At 48.6% G+C, this 23,089-nt stretch overlaps 1 protein-coding gene across 2 annotated transcripts in view; it reads right to left on the minus strand.

Moving 5' to 3' along the window:
- Positions 1 to 23,089, minus strand: part of SEC31B (SEC31 homolog B, COPII component) — a 1,155,786-nt gene that overhangs the window by 501,585 nt on the left and 631,112 nt on the right. For both annotated transcript variants that reach the window (XM_085603885.1, XM_085603887.1), the window contains exon 19: positions 2,036 to 2,215. In XM_085603885.1, the coding sequence (XP_085460011.1) occupies positions 2,036 to 2,215 (180 nt within the window). The remainder of the gene's footprint in view (positions 1 to 2,035; positions 2,216 to 23,089) is intronic.

A 23,089-nucleotide genomic window follows, 5' to 3' on the forward strand; every position in this document is an offset into this window, starting at 1 on the left:
GGGAATAACGGCCCAAAAGACATGCAGTGTTCACCGACCGCAGTCCCAAACTGGCGGAAGAGAACATCTTCCCAAGATGGTCCAGTTTTTTGGATCCCCTATCTGGGGGAGCAGTAGGGAATGCGCCCTTAGAAGTAGAGGCTTGGACCACCAAGATCTCAGGGATAGGGTGTTGGGTGAGGAAAAGTGGGTCGCCGGAGGGTGGCATCGGGCAATTATCCTATCCACAGGAGCCCCTGTGCTGGGCTAGGACCAGGTGCCCAGAAGGATGTCAGTAAGAGCCTCATTGAACGGCAGGAAGGGCTCTGAAGAGGCCGCTGCCGGTTGAAGCACCTTGGTCAGGTGGTTAGCCCTGACCGCCACCGTAGGAAGCTCACCATTCAAGGCATCAGCCGCCCTTCGCAACACCACTGCAAATGAGGCTTCCTCCTCTGTAGCCACGGTAGGGGGAGAAAGCATACCAGGGTCTGGCAAAGTATCCAGACCACTGGCATCACCCAACTCCTCTCTCCAGTCCGGTTCACTCAACTGGTCAGTTAAAGGGTCACCAGACCCCTCCCAATCCTCCTCTTACTCTTCTGGCTGCCACTTGGAGCATAAGGAACGCCAGGATAGAACACTGGCACAAAAGTACCACTCGGCGCCGGATCCGGCGCCAGTCGACGCTGTTCCGGCTCCGTGTCCAGGTCAGGATGGAGGCCGGGGTCGACGCTGCCTGGGGACACAAGCGGCGTCGGAGGGAGCGGAGGTGTCGACAGTGGATTTGATGCCAGAGGAGGTGTCGTAAGGTCGACCGGCGCAGATCCGGATCCCGGCCTGGATCCCTGGGGCCCCACAGCACCAAGACGGAAGCCGCCGGCATTAAAGGCCTAGAGCCCTCAGCCAAGTCTGCAGGGCCCTAAGGTGCGCCGGCGGAGTCGGGCTGCCCAAAGATCGAGTGAAGGGCTTTGTAAAAACTACGAAGTTGGGCAGGAGTCGCTCAGGCTCCTGGGAAGGGAGGGAGGCTTGGAGTCGACCCAACAGGCTCCACAGGCAGAGCCAGACGACTACCGTCCGCAACCAACATCACATCAGCTGGGGAGAACGCGAAGCGCAACAATGCTTCTTCGCCTTCTTCTTGTGCTTACTCGAAGACTTTGACGATGAGTGGTGGTGATGGCTCCGCGACCGGTCTTGCGACCTCCCTCTCGACAGGGACCCCGAGTGGCGCGGAACGGACTGCCGGGCCTCGAGAAGCTTTTCGGGACCGCTTCTGCAAAGAGTTCCAGTTCATGGCCCGGCAGTCGGAGCACAACTTCGGGTCGTGGTCGCGCTCCAAACACCAAACACACATGAGGTGCGGGTCCGTAAACAATATCGATTTTCGACAAGAGTCACAAGCCTTGAAGCTGGTTCGAGGACGGGACACCCCTACGTGCACCAGGAGCCGAACGACTCGAAAAGACGTCAACAAAAGTCGAAAAATAGTAGTCAAAAAGTGACTAGAAGGTATCGCTCTCTCCGTATCTGCACCGGCTGGCGCGGAAAAAGAAGAAACGGACGTCAGCGCTCGAGGGCGGCGTCTAAGAAGATACCGTGATGTCATCTCGGCGATCAAGATGCCAACGACGAGCGTGGAGTCGACCAAAGCCACCTACCGACGCGCATGGGGTACTGCTACGAAAAAAATTCTCCGGATCCAGTCTGACGCCTGGGGGTAATTCTAAGGTAAGGAATCTATTACTAATTTTCTCTTTCGGATATATGTATATATTATATCCCAATACGCCAAAAGATGGGATGAAATTCCTTCATTAAGTGAAGTACTCCAACATCCCGGCTAACTGTCATCTTCCGGCAGATGGAGAGGCTACACATATGCCAGTTCACAAAAGAAATTACATGAATAGTTTCCTAAAAACTACTTAACATTCAAATTAAAAGTACATGCAGGTAAATATCAAGGCTTTAATTCTTGCATGCAGTGAAGAACAGTCTTACGTCTAAACTTAGCAATGTTAATATGCATAACAACAACATTAGCCCAGCGAAATACCTGCACGGAGGTTACATTATGCGATGCTCCCTGAGACGCCAAGCTACCTTTCACTGTTGAGGTTGGTCGAGTATTGGGGGTAACTGAGGCTTTTGGAAATGGGAAAGGAGGTGGAGGCTGTCCACTCACAGATTCACCCTGAGCATGGAACAAACGATCTCGCAGCTGCTGGATCGGACGCTAGGAGAGAATGCACAAAAGGTTAAAAATTATTTATACATATTCTATTTCTTTTGTTTGCCAAGCCTGTGTCCTCTTGGCTGAGACACGGGTCATTGCAATGGACACTTTCTTACAAAGCTGGGCTAACATGTGCTTTAAGTTCGATCATATGAGACCTAAGGTTAAGCGAAAAGGAACAGGTGTACCAGAACGATCTCCATATGCAGTAGATGTCAGATGTAAACATGGTTACATTATGTTCAAAGTGGGTAGCAAGTTCTGTTCAGATACAGCCAGATGAGCTTGGGAACCACAGAAACATCAAAATTTAAATAACCTCAAACAGAGCATGTGTCAGTTAATTTTACCACATTCCTCTAGGTGGATTTAGAATGATTGAAGTGGTGTGTGAAATATAATAACTGCAGATATTTCCCGCAACATCTGTTTGTTATATGTAAGTCTTAAAGCACCAGATGAATGTTCTCAGAGTGTGCTGTAATTAAACTATGCCCCTATAGGAGGCCCCGGTTTGACATGAAAACACTGCATTTATTAGACAATTCGAGGGTCTGCTAAATCTCTTTACCAAGGTATCCCTGCATTTCACAGAGCTCCTACGAGTTCACTCCATTGTAGTCCTGGCAAGCACCAGCAGTCCTGGCAAGCACCGCTTAAGCAAAGTGATCCTTTGGAAAAAAGAGCTTTTAGACATTCACACTGTCAGGATGCAGTAGAGAAAGAACATTATACCCGTTATAACAGCAAACGAATGAAAGCCACTTAAATAAACTCATCTGTGCAAAGCTCAATAACTTACCATGACAAGACACAAGTGAAACAACCCTGTATACAACACATTCATCTACAAAAACTACCCAAGAAACATGCAAACGGGTGTGCATGAAGGAATGCTGCTATTCTAAAATAGTTGCTGAAAGTCAATTTGGTAAATGTGTTCAGTTAAAAAGAACAATTTAACGGATCGCACTGGCCAAATTACAGAAAGGAGTGTATGAGGGAGACTTAGCAGTCCCAGACCTCCACAAGTACTACTGGGCTTCGCACCTAATGGTCATTCATGACTGGGCGTTTACAGATAGGAGTGATCTGGCATACAGGATGGATCACTGGGCAATGGGATCTGATGGCTATCTGGGGGTATTGTACGGTAGGGAGAGGCAGGGCAACATGCCCCAGCACACCCAGATTGTGTTGACAGTATGGTCCAAAGCTAATCGGATCCTGTGTTGGGCTAACGGAGCAGACTCCTCTGTGGACCAGCGGAATGCTTCAGGAGGTGGGTCAGCTGCAGGGCTTCTCGAAGTGGAAATTAATAGATATTACTCGACTAGGAGACGTGTGGAGGCGACAGGCACTGAAAACGTTCTCAGACCTACAGATAAAATGTCAATTGGCACCTACAGAACATTACCGATATTTACAACTGAAGCATGTATTGGGTGGGCATCTCAAAGAGGGGGATCAGATTCCCCAATATAGTCCACTGGAGGATAGGCTATTGTTGGACCCAATTCCGGAGAAGGCACTGTCTTACATGTACAAGAAAATCCTTAATAACTCACCGGATCTACTTAATAAGTTGCAGGAGGCGTGGGAATCCGAGGTGGGATTGTTGAGGATGACGACTGGTCAGAGGCAGTGCAGAGTCCCAGGGAGGTGGCGATCCGGGCAAGATTTAGACTGGTCCAACTGAGGATACTACATAGGTCCTACTACACCAGCATACTTATGTTCAAGCTAGGGCGAATTTTCACAGAGGAATGCCAGGCACATTCTTCCATATCATACAACAATATTGGAAGAAAATAGTTAGGATTATGTCGGAAGTGATAGGAAGTCGGAAGTGATTGGGTCCCTCTGGACGCTAGGTGGCAGGTATTGTGCATCACTGGGGAACAAAACTGGCCCAGGTATCAAAAAATCTGGCTACAGGTGGCGGCAATGGTAGCCAAGAGAAACATTGCAAGGGCGTGGGGGGCAACTCAGCCACCGAAAGTGTCCCAATGGAAGAAATATATGGATTGCTGTTGTGCCGCAAAAAAGACGATTTATGTCCCAAGAAATGGGAGAAAGTTTGGTGGGGGTGGGAAGAGTATAGGGGGTATGGTGGGAATAACATAGCTAGGTGGGGAAGGGCTAGGGGAGGTATGTAATATATAAGAGGGGCAGACTTGTTTCATGACTATGGTAGCATGTCTGAGTTGAAGCTTGTGACAGCCGCTGAGAAACGTGTAATTCAACTGATAACTATGTCAATGTATATGGATGCTGATACTTGTTTAAATAAAAAGAAGTTTAAAAAAAAAAAAAGAACAATTTACTTATCTTTGACAACAATCTTTCTGGTGGATACTCTGTGTAACCACGGCTTGCTCACCTTATGAATGTTCCCCTGGCATCAAACTGGATCTGGTAAGTTCACAGCTGCACTCCTGCATACGGGTAGGTAGCACTGTATGGATCTGCGGCAAAGTTGTTCCATTCTAGAAGTGAGGAGCAGAGCCGCATATAAGCACCACCTATACATGCTGCCATCAGTTGTGTTTCCAGGGTGTCCACACCCTCTAATAGAGACCCTATCTGCAGATTGACAAGACCAGTATGCTGATCTCCAAATGGGAACCTTTTTAGATGGTCACAGAACTGGGAGGTGGGAGGGTCAATGGGGTATCAGCAGTTACAGTATATACCAGAAAGATTGTTACAGAATGTAAGTAACTTGTTTGTTGGATGGATAACATAGCAATCAATCAATCAATCAGGGGTTTATAAAGTGTGAATACTCACCCGTGAGGGTCTCTAAGCTCTGGAGTGAGGAGGGCTGCTGGTCCCTCTAGATGTGGAGAATAACATCCACAGATGGTGAGACTTTGAACCGCCTCAGACCAAAATTTCCAGAAGGGCCAAGTGGGCAAAACGCCTCGCTCGATTGACCTGACTACCAAGCAATAGTGCTTCATGAACTTATATAACAACGCCCATGTACAAATATCCAGGCCAGGGACTCTGCATGGCAGCATAATGGTAGCACCTTTGGTTCTTGTGGAATGAGCCCATAATCCTTCTGGAGGCTGATTTTTAGCCAGCGCGTAACAGATCGTAATAAAGGTTGTGTCGGTGCTTGACAGGGCTGAAGCACCTCTGTCAGAACATTAGTGCTAACCTCTGTAGTTCGGAATTGTAGGTAGAATACTTCTGCCATTCTCAGCATAGATGTGAAGTTGGCTTGGTAAGGGCAAAGTATCAGAATCAGAAAGGTAGCTAGCTGGCTGTACTTCACTGGGAGCCGAGTGCAGCTTCTTCAAGATAGTGGTGGATTCTGCTCAGACTCGAAAAGCACAATGGGCTACAAATCCTCCTCCAGCATCAATGCAAAGGGGACCATAGCAGTTGGCGGAGGTAGAAACAAATTCGGCACCGGAGCCGGTGCTGAACCAAAAGCTGGTTCAAGAGACACACATGGCACCGACGCCCAGCAAAAGCCTGATTGGAGTCCCCTGCGGATCCTTGGGGCCTGGAATTGCCAGAGGGAACTGACAAAGTACAAATAATGCGCAGCATGGCCTACTTAAAGGCCCCCACTTGCTGCAACTTCGCAGATGGCCAAGAAATTCCTGGTTAATTTGAACTAGATTCAGGATTGGCTCTAAAGGAGATCAGGAGCAACATCGGGTGGCATGTTGACATCCTCTCTGTAGTCTGATGTTGGCGGGAGACGGCCCATTCCCATTTCATTTTCTTATGTTTTTTCTTGAACTTACCCAAAGACTTCGACCATAATGAGCATCCGCAAGAACAACTTTGAGTGCGGGAGCAGAATGTTCCTTTTGACATTGACCGGTCAAGGTGTGGTATTCCGATGTTTGGTGACAAAGATTTACTTTGCTGTCCTGTATGGCCTTCAGATTCATCTGGGTGCAGTTGTCACAGGTCCTCAAATCATGCTCCAACCCCAGTCAACATAGACATACATTGTGAGGGTCTGTCATGAAAATCTGTTTGTGACAGTCCCCACACAGTCTAGAACTCTTGTTGTTTACAAAGGTGACATTTTCACTTGCAAACCACAAAATATTTCTTAAAAGAAGTGTCTTGAGAAGACCAAGGTTAGCTCTGGATCCACGTTTGGAGGAGCAGAAATAAAGGAACTGATGTCAGGCTGCATAGGTGGCACTTATACGAAGCTATGCTTATCACTTCTAAAGCGGAATAACATCAGAGCACAGCCACACAATGCGACCTGCCAGAGCATAGAAGTACTGCTTTGAATTTTCTGGATCTAGTCTGCTAACTGGCAAATATTCAGAAGGTGAGAAATTATGTACAACTTCACTTCAAGGTACTCTTTTTCAATGATGTTTACTAATGAAATCCTCCTCAAAGGCTTCATGAAAAGAAATCCTCCTCTAACAATACCCAGTATCAAAAATAATATACCTTCATGATAGAGAAAATCCGAAATAATTAAAACATTCAAAGGTTTAGTGGAATTTTATACACGTCACTTGTCAAAATTGATAGTTAAGTCTATGAGAGCTCTCCTACTCTTAGTATGTATATTTACAATTTCCAACCTGTGATTACCTAGTTGTAGAAGCAGAAACTGCTTCAAAGATTTTTAATGCCAGAATTGACCATGAGCTAGGATAACTAGGTGGCTACACCAAGATCCCTTGGGGCGGGGAGGCAAGACTTAATTGTGAATCAAGATGGGCACCTTATTGCAGAGCTTCATCCCTGATGCTGTGTATAAAAACATTTTCTCCTTCACATCTGAGGAGATACTGAACCGGGTCACATTGGAAGCATCTTATATCCCTCTCCTACTACCGGATTGAGAGTTCTTAGATATTTTTCCATGCTTGTTCCTACTAGAGTTATCATAGTTTATTTGTTCTACTGTTACTGTACATTACATCAGGTATGATCAATTACTGTAAATATGACATTGGAGGTGGGTAACGACCCACCCTCCAGTATCACTCAGATCACTGTAGGTACAGTCAAAAGTACTATTATGGATAGAACATTCAGTGGTTGGTGTAGGGATCTGTGTGGGTGTAGGGTTAGGGAGTATGGTTTGATCTAATAAGTAGCTAGAGAATAAGTTCTCATAATTACTAAACCTAATGAGCAGTACATCCTTGCTCACATATGGAGGACACTTGGATATTTGACAGATAACCTCAATATCAAACAAATCACCCTATTGGACTAATTACTTACCTTCGGCAACGCCTTATTTGGTAGAGACATGATCTAGCTACAGATTCCTTACCTTTGAACTTCCGGGCGATACGCTGGATCTGGAAGATTTTTTATAGCAGTACTCCTGCGCAATATAGGTGAGTCAGTTAACTCCACGTGACTTAATAGGCGTCGGGTTTGTTGTCATCATGACGTACGCGCTGTCTATATAGGCTCCACTCTGGCGTGCTGAGGTCAGTACTATTCACGACTTTCATCACCAGAAGTGCAGAGCCATGAAGTGACTTATCTGGTGTGTCAAAAACAACTGGGCCCTGAAGGGAAAGCAGCCCTGACACTAAAACGAATCCGCAGTGCGGGAGGATGGGTGGGTCGGTAAGGAATCTGCAGCTAGATCATGTCTCTACCAGATAAAGCATTCCCGAAGGTAAGTAACTTGTCCATCTGTTAGACATCTAGCCACAGATTCCTTACCTTTGAACAGATACCCAAGCAATATCATCCCCGAAGGAGGGACTGCAGAAAAGCTTCAAACCAAAAAGTCCTGCACGACGGAATTGCCATAAAGACCCTCCCTGCGGGCCAGGTTGTTCAGGTAGTAATGTTGGCGAACGTGTGCCTGGCAGACGTCACGAACAGGAACACCACGCCAGAGAGCCGTGGTAGCCGCCTTCACCCTGGCAGAATGAGCCCTTCGGCCTTCAGGAGGCTGTTTCTTTGCCAAGGCATAACATACTTTTATGCAGATGATGACCCAGCATGAATGGTCTGTACAGCGCACCCTTTCTTCTCTACAACGTACCCTACAAAGAGTTGATCGTCCACCCAGAACTCTTTAGTGCAATCAAGGTAGAACGATAACGCTCGTTTTGGGTCCAGACGGTGGAGACGCTCCTCTTCCTTGGAAGGATGTGGAAATGCGTAGAATGTGGGCAGAGTAACAGATTGGCCCAGTTGGAAAGGTGTTACTACCTTAGGCAAAAAAAGAAGCCTAGTGCAGAGCACTTCGCTGACTGGAAAGACAGTCAGGTAAGGAGGCTGAAATATTAGAGCCTGTAGTTCGCTCACCCTCCTGGCAGAATTTATTGCCACTAAAAGGGCTGTTTCAATAGTGAGCGGCCGGAGGGGGCAACGGTGCAATGGTTCAAACGATGCAAACATGTTATGTTATTTTATGGCGATTTATAGAGCGCGTGATTACCAAGAAGGTGTCCTGGCGCTGTCCACATCAAGAAGGTGAGAACCAAGTGAAGGTCCCACTGGGGCATAACAAAGTGTGAAGGGGAAACAAATGAGTAAGCCCCTTCAGAAATCGCTGTACAAGAGTTGATTTAAAAAGAGATGGTTGATCTGGCAACCGAAGAATAGCAGAGAGGGCCGAAGGGTAGCCCTTCAAAGTGCCCAGAGCAGAGCCCTGCTGGGCCAAAGAAAGAATAAAAAGAAGAATGTCTGAAAGGGAGGATGACAAAGGGTCAACAGCCCATTCTGTACAATAATTACAAAATATGTGCCATCAGCAGGCGTACACTGAATTTGTGGAGGGATGCCTGGCTGCCAGAATAACTTCACAGACTTCAGCAGGAAGGTCAAAAGCTGTCAACTGTCACCGCTCAATCTCCACGCAAGGAGGCAGAGAGTGGACAGGTTCGGGTGGAGGACCCTCACCTGCTGCTGTGACAGAGTTTTCTCCAAAAGGGGCAGCCTGATCTGAGGATCGATGCTCATTTGCAAAAGCTCGGGACTTCGTGCCCAATCCGGAGCCATAAGATGACTTGGGCTCGGTCACTCCTGATCTTCTTGGGCACTCTGGGCAGGAGTGGTATGGGCGGAAAGGCGTACAGGATGCCTGTGCTCCACACGTGATGAAAATTGTCTCCGAACGAAAGCCGCCTTAGAAACTCCAACGCGTAAAACTGCTGACATTGCACGTTCTCTTCGGAGGCGAACAGAACTAACCAAGGCTCTCCCCACTGTTGTAGGAGACCTTGCACCACCTCCGAATGGATACACCACTCGTGACCCGCAAGGCAACGGCGGCTGAGTTTGTCTGCCCTGGCGTTCAGAGAACAGGCCAGATGTTGAGCCACCAGGAAAATGCTGCTTGTCCAGCAAAGTCCAGGGCCTATTAACAGAGGGTCCACAACCCCACCCCACCCCGTTTGGTGCAGTACCACATGGCGGTAGTGTTGTCGGAGGACACTTGAACTAGCGTTCGCTTGAGGTATGGTACAAAGGTTTTCAGTGCCAATCGGATCCCCCGAATCTCCAACAGGTTGATATGGAGCTTGGCTTCTGCCAGAGATCAAAGTCTTCTGACCTCCACCTCTCCTAAATAGCCATCTCATCCCAGAAGCGACTCATCTGTCACTACTCTGAGATTCAGGTGGGGAAGAAAGAGGGGTCTGCGTCTGACCCAATTGCAGTTCATTAGCCACCACTGAAGGTCGTTCGCGATGCCCTCCGTTATCTGAACCAGGTTGGTGAGATTTCCACAATGCTGCGCCCATTGGAACTTCAGGTCCCACTGCAGGGCCTGCATGTGCCATCTGGCATGGTCCACAAGCAGGATGCAGAAAGCCATGAGGCCCAACAGCCTCAGAGTCATTCTCACCGAGATCCAGAATAGAGGCTGAAATATTGGCATCATAGCCTGAATATTCTGGGCTCACCGCTCGGGAGGATAAGCCTGAAACCGTGTCCAGAACTGCTCCAATGAAAGGGAGCGTCTGAGATAGAGTCAGGTGTGACTTCGGGACGCTGATAGTGAACCCCAGCGAAATGAGGAAGTTCGCCGAAGTCTGGAGGTGGGAGACGCCTGCTTGGGATGAGCCCGCCTTCAGCAACCTGTCGGTGAGATAGGGGGAGGCTGGAACCCCTGATCTCTGCAGATGAGCTGCCAACCGCCATCACTTTGGTGAACACACCAGAGGCGCTGGTGCGGCTGAAGGGACGGTAAGCTGAAAGTGCTTGTGGCTCACTGTAAACCGCAGGTAGCGGCTATGGGCAGGCGGGACAGGAATATGGAAATAGGCGTCCTGCAGGTCCAATACTACCATCCAGTCTCCTGGCTCCAGTGCAGACAGAACCTGAGCAAGCGTGAGCATCTTGAACTTCTTCCTTTTGAGGAAGTAGTTGAGGGCTCTGAGATCGAGGATAGGATAAAGGCCTCCATCCTTCTTTGGAACCAGAAAATAGCAGGAATAGCTACCACAGCCTATTTCTGGCCCGGGAACCCCTTGCTATAGCTCCCTTGGCAAAGAGTCTTGACTTCCTTGTGTAGCAGGGCAAGGTGATCCTCCGACAGCCGATCGTAAGTTGAGACATGGAAGGAGGGGTAGTCTCGAAGGGGAGGAACTATTTGCAACACCCACCTGTCAAGGTGAAATCTCGACAGTGTGGAGGTGATGGCGTAACCTGCCGTCAACAGGACGGCTACGATCCAGGGGGGATCGGACTAGGAAGGTTTTGCAGTGAAGGAGGGGTTTATGGCTTTACCTGACTTCTGGCCACCCGACCCGCGAGGTCCGGGTGAACCGCGTCCACGGCCTAGCAGAGGTTGCTGGACTTGTGAGGTCCTGTGGCAGGGGTAGGGTTGGAGCGGTTGGAAGCCCCTTCCATAGCCACGAAAGGGGAGAATGACAGAAAGAGGTCGGGATGACACGGCGAGGCCCAAGGACTTGGCCATTGCCGGCGAGTCATTGAAGCGTTCAAGCCCTGCATCTGTCTTGTCTCCGAAGAGAAGAGAGCCATCAAAGGGCATGTCCATAAGGTTAGCTTGGACATCTCCTGAAAAGCCAGACGTCTTCAGACTGGTGTGGCGCCTAATGGTCACTGTCGAGAAAATCACTCTGCCTAGCGAGTCTGTTGTGTCCAAGCCATATTGTATGGCAAACTTTGCTGCATCCCTCCTATCACACAAGTTACTTACTTGTGTAACGATATATCTGAAAGAGAAATTAGTTAGTAATAGATTCCTTACCTTAGAATATCCCCAGGCATCAGACTGGATCAGCAAAGTTTTTCGTTAGCAGTACCCCGGCGTGTCTGTAGGCATCCTCGTACGGCTCCGCGTACGTCGCTGGCGTCGTAGTGGCCGAGATGACGTCGCTGGAGCTACTTAGACGTGCCCACGCGTGCTGATATCAGTTCTGTACACAACTTTCTGCGCCAGGAACGCAGAGCCATGCAAGATACTGACCACTGGCGCATTGAAACTAGAGCCCTGAAAGGGATGGCCTTAACCCTAAAAATCAGTTTGCAGAACGGGGAGGATGGGTGGGGCGGTAAGGAATCTATCACTAACTAATTTCTCTTACAGATATATCGTTATACAAGTAAGTAACTTGTGCATCTGAAAGAGACATGTTAGTGATAGATTCCTTACCTTAGGCTAGATACCCCAGCAAAACCAACCCCGGTGGTGGGTCTGCAAACAAAGATCACACTAGAAAGTCACGGAGAACAGAACAGCCAAAGAAGCCGTCATTCCAGACTTGACTGTCAAGGCAATAATGCTTAGTAAAAGTGTGCAGCGAGGCCCACATGGCTTCCTGACAGATGTCTTGCAGGGGGACACCACGTCCCAATGCAGTAGTAGCTGCTGTCGCCTTGGTAGAATGGGCGCGCAACCCCACCGGAGGTTCCTTTTTAGCCAGAGAATAACAGGCTTTGATACACAAGACAACCCAGCGGGAGATAGTCCCCTTGTGTACAGCAAGTTTACTTGGCGCCCACGTAGCCAACAAAGAGCAGGTCATCCACTGGGAACTGTTGTGAGGGATTTAAGTCAAATGAAAGTGCACATTTTGGGTCCAGACGGTGGAGCCTCTCTTCCTCTCTGGAAGGGTGCGGAGGCAGAAATAAAGTGGGCAAGGTGATAGTTTGTTCAATGTGAAAAGCAGTGACAACTTTTGGCAAGAAGGAAGGATGAGTGCGAAGCACAACCTTGTACGGATAGACAGACAGAAAAGGAGGCTTACAGGAAAGCGCCTGGAGCTCACTCGCGCGCCTAGCGGAGGTGATGGCAACAAGGAAACCAGTTTTCAAAGTTAGTAAACAAAGAGGACAGTTGTGAAGCGGCTCAAAGGGAGCACACATCAAATAAGTAAGAACCAGATTCAAGTCCCACTGCGGCATCACAAAAGGAATAGGAGGGAAAAGGTGAGTGATGCCTTTGAAAAATCTATTAACAGGGCACTTGAAAAGAGAGGGCTGATCAGGGAGCCTGAGAAAGGCAGAGATTGCAGAAAGGTAGCCCTTGATAGTGCCCAGAGCAGAGCCCTGCTGGGCAAGAGAAAGAAGGAACAAAAGGACCTCTGAAAGAGGGACAGAAAGGGGGTCCACAGCCTTTGCTGTGCACCATGCAACAAATTTGTTCCACCTGCAGGCGTATACCAATTTAGTGGAGGGACAGACTTCAGGAGGCAAGTCAAATGGAATCAACTGTCGCCGCTCAATCTCCACGCAAGATGGAGGCTGGACAGGTTTGGGTGGAGGACCGTCCCCTGCTGCTGCGACAGAAGATCCTCCCGAAGAGGCAATCGGATCGGGGGATCCATGCTCATACTGAGTAGCTCGGGATACCAAACTCTTCGAGCCCAGTCCGGGGCCACAAGAATGACTTGGGCCCTGTCGCGCCTGATCAACTTCAGCACTCTGGGAAGAAGTGGTATAGGCGGAAAGGCGTACAATAGACCGCAGCTCCACTCGCGACGAAAAGCGTCGCCGAGCGAGTGCCGTCTTGGAAATTCCAACACGCAGAACCTCTGACTATCAAGTTCTATCAAGTTTCTGCGTATCTTGTGCCTTTTCCACAGGAGCCGATGCTTGATCTCCACTCCCCCACTCCGCTACCACGAGCTCGAAGGCTCGCGAGCAGCAGTGAGGGGGAAAGGGGAATTGGACAGAAAAGAGAGACAACACTGCGTCTTCTTCCTGGACTGGACTCGGGATTTCTTCTTCCGAATTCCTGAAACAAGAATTACTCAACAACAATTCTAATACTCTCTACGCTCATATGACCCTTGTTTTACCCAACAATACCTGTCCTGACACAGTGGATGCCGCTCTCTGTTCTCACTTAGTAGATACCTTCTAATGGGTGTGATGTGGAGTTGAAGGTGCGTTCGCTCCTGCAAATAGAAACACATGTAATCCTATTCTTTCGGGAATCCCTCTACCACCCCAATAGTTCCTTCGTTACCTGGATTCCACCCAGAAGATTATAGATTTTCATTAAGTTCACCAGAACATACGCTGACAATTCTTTCTTCAACCTTCAGAGCTGTACTGAGGAATGTTGTTCGGTAGTTCTAACATATATGTATATATATATATATATATATATTATATATGCACAGCTGAATCTGTCGCGAAGTCTCATGTAATCCTTAGTCTATTCTGATGTCTTCTCTCTCTCAAGTTCTTCTTCTGCCATAAATGGTACTCTAGGTATAGTCTGGCAATAGCGAGTCACTCTTTCTTTCGCTATTACCTCACCACTGAAGTTTAACTCATTCTTCTTTTTCTTTATTTCTTTCTAGCAATTGTCTCTGAATGCCTACAGCGGAAATTCTGACTTTAACGAGATTACTGGGAAAGATTTGCAGCACTTACTTCTCTGTGGAGCAAGTTCCAAATCGGTTTCTACCTTAATCCTTTTCGCTGAGGCGCTGAGGAAACGAGAGGGGTTGACTTTCCTCACCACCTGATGTCTCTGGTACTGGAACGGACTTCTGAGGAGAGTGGCGAGGAAAATATGAATGTTGGACCCCAAAAGTACAAGGACTGGAACGGAGCCAAGGTGGGGAGCGAGGCTCTCTTCCGTAATGACTAACCCAAACTAAACAAAGATTTTCCTGAGGAAATACGGAGCACTAGAAAACTCCGTCTCGTCACCTCAAAATTTGACGGTTGAAGTGCGCCGAGCTGAGGACGCGCTCGCGCACTTCAACTCGGGAAAAGACTACACCGCTGCACGTCACTGCAATAGTAGAGGTCAGAGGAACCTACCAGCGGCCATCTTGGGAGGGGGAAGGGAACCTAATACCTAAGCGCTAAGGGATCGTATGAAGGAAGTGAGCGATCTAACTGAAACCTGTCTTCGCTTACCTGCCTGAACCCTCGGGTGTATGTTGAATCTCGGAAAACCAGCTTCACCTGCAACAGTCCTGACACTGACATTGCGCGTTCTCTTCGGTGGCAAATAGATTTTACCAAGGTTCTCCCCACTGTTGAAAGAGACCTTGCACCACCTCCGAGTGAAGACGCCATTCGTGATCCATCATGCATCGGCGGCTGAGTTTGTCCGCCCTGGCGTTCAAGGAACCTGCCGGGTGTTGAACCGTCAAGGAAATGCCTTGAATTTCCAGCCATGTCCAGAGGCGCAGAGCCTCCTGACATAGGGTCCACGACCCCACCCCGGCTTGTTTGTTGCAATACCACATGGCGGTGGTGTTGTCTGTAAACACCTGCACCACTTTCCCCTCGACAGAGGGAAGAAATGCCTTCAGTGCAAGAAGGATTGCCCGAAGCTCCAGAAGGTTGATATGGAACCGGGACTCTGCCGGAGAACAGAGGCCTCTGATCTCCGCCTCTCCCATGTGGCCGCCCCATCCCAGGAGGGACACATCCGTCACAACTGTGTGCTCCGGTTGGGGATGGGTGAGGGATCTGCCGCTGACCCAATGTTGATTCGTGAGCCACAACTGCAATTGTTGTGCAGTGCCCTCCGAGATCTGGACATAGTCGGACAGGTTTCACTGATTCTGCGCCCACTGGAATTGCAGAGCCTGCTTATGCCATCTGGCATGGTTGGTGAGCAGGATGCCATGAGGACCAGCAGCCTCAAGGTTGTCCTGACCGAAACCCGGGACAAGGGATGAAAGATCGGAATCATAGCCCGAATGTCCCGGACTCACTGTTTGGGAGGATAGACCCGAAACTGCGCCGTGTACGAGCCGGTCCGAGGAAGAGGAGGGTCTGAGAGGGAGTCAGGTGCGACTTCGGCACGTTGGTGGAGAACCCCAGCAAACGCAGGAGGTCGGCCATAGTCTGGAAGTGGGAGACGACTGTTTGGGGCAAGCCCACCTTCAACAACCAGTCGGCGAGATAGGGAAAGACTGAAACCCCTGATCTGCGCAGATGAGCTGCGACCACCGCCATCACTTTCGTGAACACCCGAGGGGCGCTGGTAGGGCCAAAAGGGAGCACGGTGAACTGAAAGTACTCGTGGCCTACCGTGAACTGTAGGTAACGCCGGTGGACCGGCAGGACAGGGATATGAAAATAAGCGTCCTGCAAGTCCAACGCTACCATCCAGTCTTGCGGGTCTAGGGCAGACAAGACCTGGCAAGTGTGAGCACCTTGAACTTCTCCTTCAGGAGGAAGCGATTGACGTTCTGAAGGTCTAAGACAGGACGCAGGCCCTTGTCCTTCTTTGGAACCAGGAAGTAGTGGGAGTAACAGCCACAACCTACTTTTGGCGTCACAACGCACTCTATGGCCCCCTTGGCCAAGAGGGCCGTAACTTCCTGCTGGAGAAGTGTCAAGTGATCCCCCGACATGCGGTGGTATTGTGGTGGCACGGCTGGAGGGTAGTCTCAAAGGGGAGGGAGTAGCCCCTTTGGACAAGCTGCAAAACCCACCTGTCCGATGTGATGGTGCGCCAGTGGTGGAGATGATGGCGAATCCTGCCAACCACTGGCGTCTGGTGGGCCTGAAACACCGGACTAGGAAGGTTTGGAGGCAGTGGCTGCAGGGGGGGTTGTGGACTGACCTGCACGATGGCCCCGTATCCCACCTCAACGACATCAGGGCCGGAGCCAGCGGCGTCGAAGAACGAGGACCCCCACCTGGGCCCGCGGGGCCCAAAGGCGCTCCGACGGGGCCGGACGGTCCGAAGACACGTGCCATGGCTGACAGGAACTCCTGCAGCTGAGCCGAAGTCGCCGATGGACCCCGAAAGGGTGAGTAGGCCATCGGAAACTGCGTAGGCTCCGCCAGAGCTGCAGTGGCGCCGCCACCTGCACCCTTAGCCGAGTCGTGCGATCGGCTAGGTGAAGGCGAAGAGCGACGACGATTCTTTGCCTTTTTGTGCTTCGCCTTACCTGACACCGAGTGCGAAGACTTCAAATGATGGTGATGGCTCCGCGCCCGTCAATCGACCTCCCACGGGACCGGGACCTTGAACGCCGAGGAGCCGACTCCCGGGCCTTCAACCACTTTCGGGACCGCTCCCGCCAAGTTTTCGAAGCCATGGCCCGGCAGTGGGGGCACGACTCAGAGTCGTGGTCGCGCCCCAGGCAGTAGAGACACTAACGTGCGGTTCCGTCACCGACATCGTGCGGGGACAGACCGCGCAGGACTTAAAACCTGGCATCCCTATGCACCTGTAGAGTGATATATACTTCAAAACCGAGACAAAAAGTCCCAAAAACTCAGTCAAAAATTGACTGGGTGTACCGCTCTCTCCGGATCTGCGCTTGCTGGCGTGGAAAAAGAAAGAACTGACGTCAGCGCGCGTGGGTGCATCTATGTAGCTCCAGTGACGTCATCTCAGCGACTACGACGCTAGTGACGTATGCGGAGCCGTATGACAACGCCTACCGACAACAGGGGTACTGCAGACGAAAAACTTTCCAGATCCAGTCTAACGCCTGGGGATATTCTAAGGGAAGGAATCTATAACTAACGTGTCTCTTTCAGATTCCAACAGCTTGGGAGAGGAGAGCCTGTCATCCCCCGAGACTCCTGGCAGCATCTGTGCAATTGTATCCAATAGCGAATGGGATTAACGGCCCAAGAGGCATGTGGTGTTTACTAGCCGCAATGGTAGGCTGGCTGAAGAAAAGATATTCTTACCAAAGCTGCTGAACCTTTTGGATTCCCTGTCCGTGGGTGCGGTAGGGAACGTGCCACGGGAAGTAGAGGCTTGGACCACCAAGGTCTGTGGGGTCGGATGGATAGAGAGGAAAGCTGGGTCGCCCGGTGGAGGGCGATGGAGGTGGGCAATAGTTCTATTCACAGGAGCCCCTGTGATGGGCTTGGACCAGGTGCCCAGTAGAACGTCAGTTAAGGTCTATTTCAAAGGCAGAAAGGGTTCCGAGGTTGAGACTCCAGGCTGCAGGACCTCCGTCAAGACATTAGTCTTTACTGCCACTGTAGTAAACTGCAGGTCCACGACCTCCACAGCCCTACGCACTACCAATGAAAAAGAAGCCCACTCCTATGTAGACAGGTTAGGGGGATGTAGCATGCCATGCTCTGGGGAGGTGTTCAGGATGCTGGCATCACCCAGATCCTCATACCAGTCCAGTTCCTCATTTGGAGGCGTGATATCTAAGGGATCCTGCTGCCACTCCCAATCATCATCATCCATCCCTAAACCTTCAGATTAGCGCAGAGTGCACAGCATGGAGCTGAACAGCTTCATCGGTGCCAGTCTCTACGTTGGTGGACGCCAGACCGGCTCTGTGTCATATGAAATAACAATGAGAGAGGAACCGGAAGAGGGCATTGGTGAGTTCGAGGGTCTGAACGTCGGATGTGGCGCCAAGGAAGGTAGGAGTGGATCCAAGACAAGCCCGTGGCGTCGATGCCAGAGGCACGGAACTCATGGGTTCTCCTTCTTCTGAGCCTGCGGGGCCCAGAGGCCGCCAAAATATGACGCACATGGCATCATAGTATTCTTTTAATTGGGCCGTGGTCGTTCCCGGCTCAGAAAGGGAGGGAAATGCGGGCCGACCCAGGCGCCCCATCAGCGGAAAGGGGTCCTTGAACGTCGAGATTCCTCTATCTCGTACCATGACGGATGAGGTGAAGTTCAAGCATGCTTAGACTTTTTGTGCTTCTTGTGATGCTTCGACTGTGAGGTAGACGACTTCGACCCCCAGCAGCGTTGTTCAGTCCTTCCTCTCGACTGATACCAGGAGCAAGACTGATGGGGCAATCTCTGTGGCGCCGTACGCCGGGCCGCGATAAGCTTTAAGGAGCGCTCCCTCGAAGCCGTAGGCGCCATGGTCCGAAAGCCAGAGCACATTCAGAGCACAGCTTTGAGTCGTGGTCACGCTCCAGGCACCAAAGACACTCCAGGTGGGGGTCTGTGTCTGACAAGGCGTTGCATGGCTTGAACCCCAATGTCTTCTTACTGGACATGCCTACACCCCAACAGGACTCGACAAAAAAGTCAGAAAAAGTCTGTCAAAAAGTGACAGGGAGAAGCTCTCTTCGACGGATCTGCGCAGGTTGGTGCAGAAAGAAAATAACGGACATCGGCGCACCGGGGTGGTGCCTATATAGACAACGAACCAAATGCCTACGACGTCACACGAAGGCGGCCGACGCCACCTATCGGCGCGCAGGGGTACTGCTATCAAAAATCTTCCGGATCCAGCCTGATACCTGAAACTTCAAAGGTAAGCTAGCAGCTATTTTAGAATATGCAGAGGTTGAATCTCCCCACCCCCCAAACAGGTCTCACTTTTGTAGGGTTTTATACACAGGTACAAGATGGACATGGTTATACTACAAGAGATTACTCTTGGCCCACAATGCCAGATGCACTTCGCCTCTTGTTTGGGTGATATAATTATTCTACCATGCAATCTATACTCTAGAGGCACCTGCATACTGTTTTGTAAAACTACATTTTAAGCATGGCGCAATAAGAAAAAGTGAATTGATTTAGGTAATGAAACCTCTGCTGGTTGTTCTACCTGAAAATGTTGTACTTCTTGAATCTCCTCCAGGCACAAGGCTGGATCTAAAATGTTCAAATAACTCTCCAGTGCTGATACGTGGACCCTCTGCTCCAAGATCCCCCCCCCGGTGACATTGCATAGCCATATACTGTGCCCCTCAATGGAAATGATGTCCGTTTCCTGTCCTTTTTTTTTTGTACCTCAAAAACTAACTTGAAACCTTGTTAAAATGCCATTGTACTTAGGGGGAGTCAGGTGTCAGATCAACAATCAAAGAGCTGGTTACTTGTTGAAGAACCGTGTGCCAATATCCTTGGAGTGCAGAGTAAGCCCAAAACATATGTATCCTGTCGCCATAACCTTGGCATATGGGGTAGTTGTCTATACTTCTCTGGGAATATTTGTTTAGATCTGGAGTACCCCTCAATGCCTTGCAATTATGATTACATACTTCTTTGCTTACTGCTGAGTTAATTTCAAGACTAGCGTTCTCTTCCATTTTTCAAAAATCCTGTTCAAGAAAGGGGCATTTTCATTTTTGAGCTTTCTTATTTATTTAACGTAGTGACCAATTCCCTCATATTGACAGATGTCTGAGATTAAAGGTTTCTACTATGGGCCTGGAATTCTCAACCTAACTAGGAATGACATGATAGAAAGAGCTCCTAGTTTGGCAATTTGACCATTGAAACCAAGCCATATGATTAAGTACCTTGAAGCAATCAAATTCCCATGTGATAAATGCTAAATATTCCTGAAACCAAAATTCTACAATTTTCTCACTGGGGCCCAAATTGGTACAGAATCTACTTATGGTACATTTGGCTTGAACTATCAGAATGAGTGACTGTATATATAGCTAGCTTTGACATATAATGATCAGTTATAAAGTGCGATAGCAAACCAATCTAGGGTATTGTGTTGTTAGTGTATGTAAGGCAGACTTATAAATGTCTCTCTGGTCATCAAATCAAAGAAAAGAATTATCAAATGGATGTGAAAACTAACAATTATTCATTCTTGTACTCATCAAAAAATTAGATGGTAAATGGTATGCATAGCCTTAAGGAAAGAGCAAATCACCTTCATACAGATGAGATAATTTTTTCATACTCATGCCAGACTGGCACTTATCAAATTTAAAACCACCTACTAAGGCTTCTATCTTCCGGAAACATTTTCCATGTAAAGCGTAAGGTAGTGCAGAGAAGAAAAAAATAAAAAGATGAAGAACATTCATTTTTATGACTGATATCCTGACGGCTGAAAGCAGAAGTGATGCCCATCTAGCTAGCAAAGATCTAATCTAGAATAGGGGTGGGGACATAGTTCATGCCAAAGTTCTTCACAAGTCTCCAATACCCCTATGCCTAAAAATACATTCATACCTTTATAAGACTTGTGATATGGAAAGGTAGGAGGAGGTTCTGGGTCAGTGTTAAACAGGAAAACTACTGTTTTGGCAGTGGTAAATGTATATCCCCTAGAATGATGTACTGATCGATGAACGTGAATGTGGTGGCAATGTTAGATATTTCTGCATACAAAAAATGTGGTGACGCTTCAGGATATAGTTTTAAGCTAGGGGCATTAAGCAGAGCCGGTTAGATGGAGGTGCAGTCCTTAAAGTTACTGCAAACAATTCTATGGAAAGTGCAAACAGGGTAGGGGAAGCTGGACAGCCTCATAGTGTCTCCTGTAACTGAATTCCTGAAACAGTCAACTATTCGAGAAGAGAAATACTTTGCTTTGGCCTGTTCATAGGGCAGGGTGAAAGTCCTCATCACATGGGATGGAAATCCCACTGTTTGAAGGATTTTGAATAAAAATTGCCAGCTCACAAGGTCAAAGGCCTTTGCGGCATTCAACAAAATTGCCAGTGGCCAAAGAAGGAGACGAAATCAATAGCTTTGGCTACAAAGTCAGTGTTAGTATAATTAGCGTAAGGAATAAAACTTATGTTCTGAAAATATTAAATTAGAGAGCCATCAGCCGCAATTTATTTATTTAAGAGTTTTATATAGCGCTAGCCAGACCCGAAGGTATCAAAGCGCTTTACAACATATATCATGATGCAATCAGTTATACAGTATTACAATAAGCAGCATAGTCTTGTGTCAAATCTTGTTCCGGTGGTCTTGGGAACGAGTCAAACAAAAAAAACAGGCGATGGAAAGCCTTCTTATTGAAGTGTCTAAGTTCTGCGCTGTGCAGTAATCCTTTTGTGGAGGGGCTATGTCACATTATGAGGCATCTCTCCCTTCAGATGAGATCGGTTGAGGAAGAAGTCTTTGAGCTGGCTTTTGAAGTTTACGAAGGAGGGATTAGTCCTGATGTGGACTGGCATGGAGTGCCACATTTTGGGCGCATTTCCCGAGAAGGAGCGAGACATGGTTTTTTGTTTGCGAGTTTTTGGTGGAATGAGAAGAAGAGTGTTGGTGCCCCTAAGGTTCCTCGTTTTTTCTGCCTTTTTGAGCTTGGAAGCCAGGTAGGCCGGTTTACCGGTGTGAAGAGATTTATGTGTGGGACAGGCAGTTCTGAAGTTGGCACGCATTTCGAATGGGAGCCATTTTAGTTCTCTTAGAGGGGGAGAAATGTGGTTGTATTTCTTTGCTCCAGTGATCATCCTGGCTGCTGCATTTAGAGTTATTCAGAGGGGAGCTAAGTGAGATTTTGCCGTGCCCTTGAGAGTTGCGTTCACATAGTCCAGTCTGGACATAACCAAGGATTGTGTGGCCGGTTTAAAGTCGTGGGGGGGAGGGGGGGATGGGGGGGAATGAAGGGTTTTATTTTGTGGAGTAATTTTAGGTTCAGGAATGCGCTCTTTGCCGAGTTCTTGATATATTTGTCCATGTTTAGGCTTGGGTCCAGAGTGATTCCCAGGGATTTTACAGAGTCAGGCAGGGTAAGACTGCAATTAAGAGGGTCAATGGATTTTAGCCATTTTGTGACTACGGGGGGTTCACTCCTTGTTGGATATGAAAAGGATTTCTGTTTTGTCTTGCTTGAGCTTTAGGTGGTAGTGGGATAGCCAGTGTTGAACTTCTCGTACAGTGTTATTTAATTTCAGTATGTCTCCAATTGAGGTAGATCTGGGTAACATCTGCATAGAGGTGGAAGGGGATGTTGGCTTTTTTGAGTATGGAGGTGAGGGGCTCCATGTAGATGTTAAACAGTGATGGGGAGAGAACTGATCTTTGTGGGACTACCCTGGTAATGGGGAGAAGGTCAGATGTGAAGTTGTTAATTTTTATTCTTTGGGAGCGGTTCTTAAGGAAGGAGGTAAACCATTGTAGGACCACCTCATCTGCACCAATTCTCTCTTGGAGTGCATCTATGAGCAGATTGTGCTCAACCCTATCAAAAGCAGCTAATAGGTCAAGGAGTATGAGTAGGCAGCCACGGTCTGCGTCAAGTGATTTGTAGATATCATCTATGATATTCAGGATCGCGGTCACTGTGCTGCAACCTTTTCTGAAGCTTGATTGGTATCTAGAAGGTTGTTGCTGTCAATGTGTTGGTTAAGTTGAAGGAGAACACATCATTCCACGATTTTGGATAAGAGAGGGAGATTGGAGACCGGCCTGAAGTTGTTGGGATTGTTTGGGTCCAAACCTGTTTTTTTTTTTAAATAATGGCGTGACTTGGCCGATTTTTAAACAGTCTGGCATGACTCCAGTACTCAGGGAGCTATTTATGATCTTGGCCCAGAGGTAGGCTAGGGTGAGGTTGACCTTTTTAGCCAGTTGGGCGGGAATAGGGTCAGCTATGTGTGAGGAAGGTTTGGACCTGATAATCATTTCTGTGATGTCTGCTTCGGAGATGGGATTGAATGTCTTCCAACTGCTCAGAGGGTGCCAAGGGGGATTGTTTCCTTCGTTGCTGGGAGGTGTGTTATCGTTGGCTGGAGCGTTCGATCTTGGTGATTTTTTCGTGAAAGAAATTAGCAAAGGTGTCACAT

This window comes from Triturus cristatus, chromosome 1_2 (assembly GCF_964204655.1).
Source record: "Triturus cristatus chromosome 1_2, aTriCri1.1, whole genome shotgun sequence".
Taxonomy (NCBI): domain Eukaryota; kingdom Metazoa; phylum Chordata; class Amphibia; order Caudata; family Salamandridae; genus Triturus; species Triturus cristatus.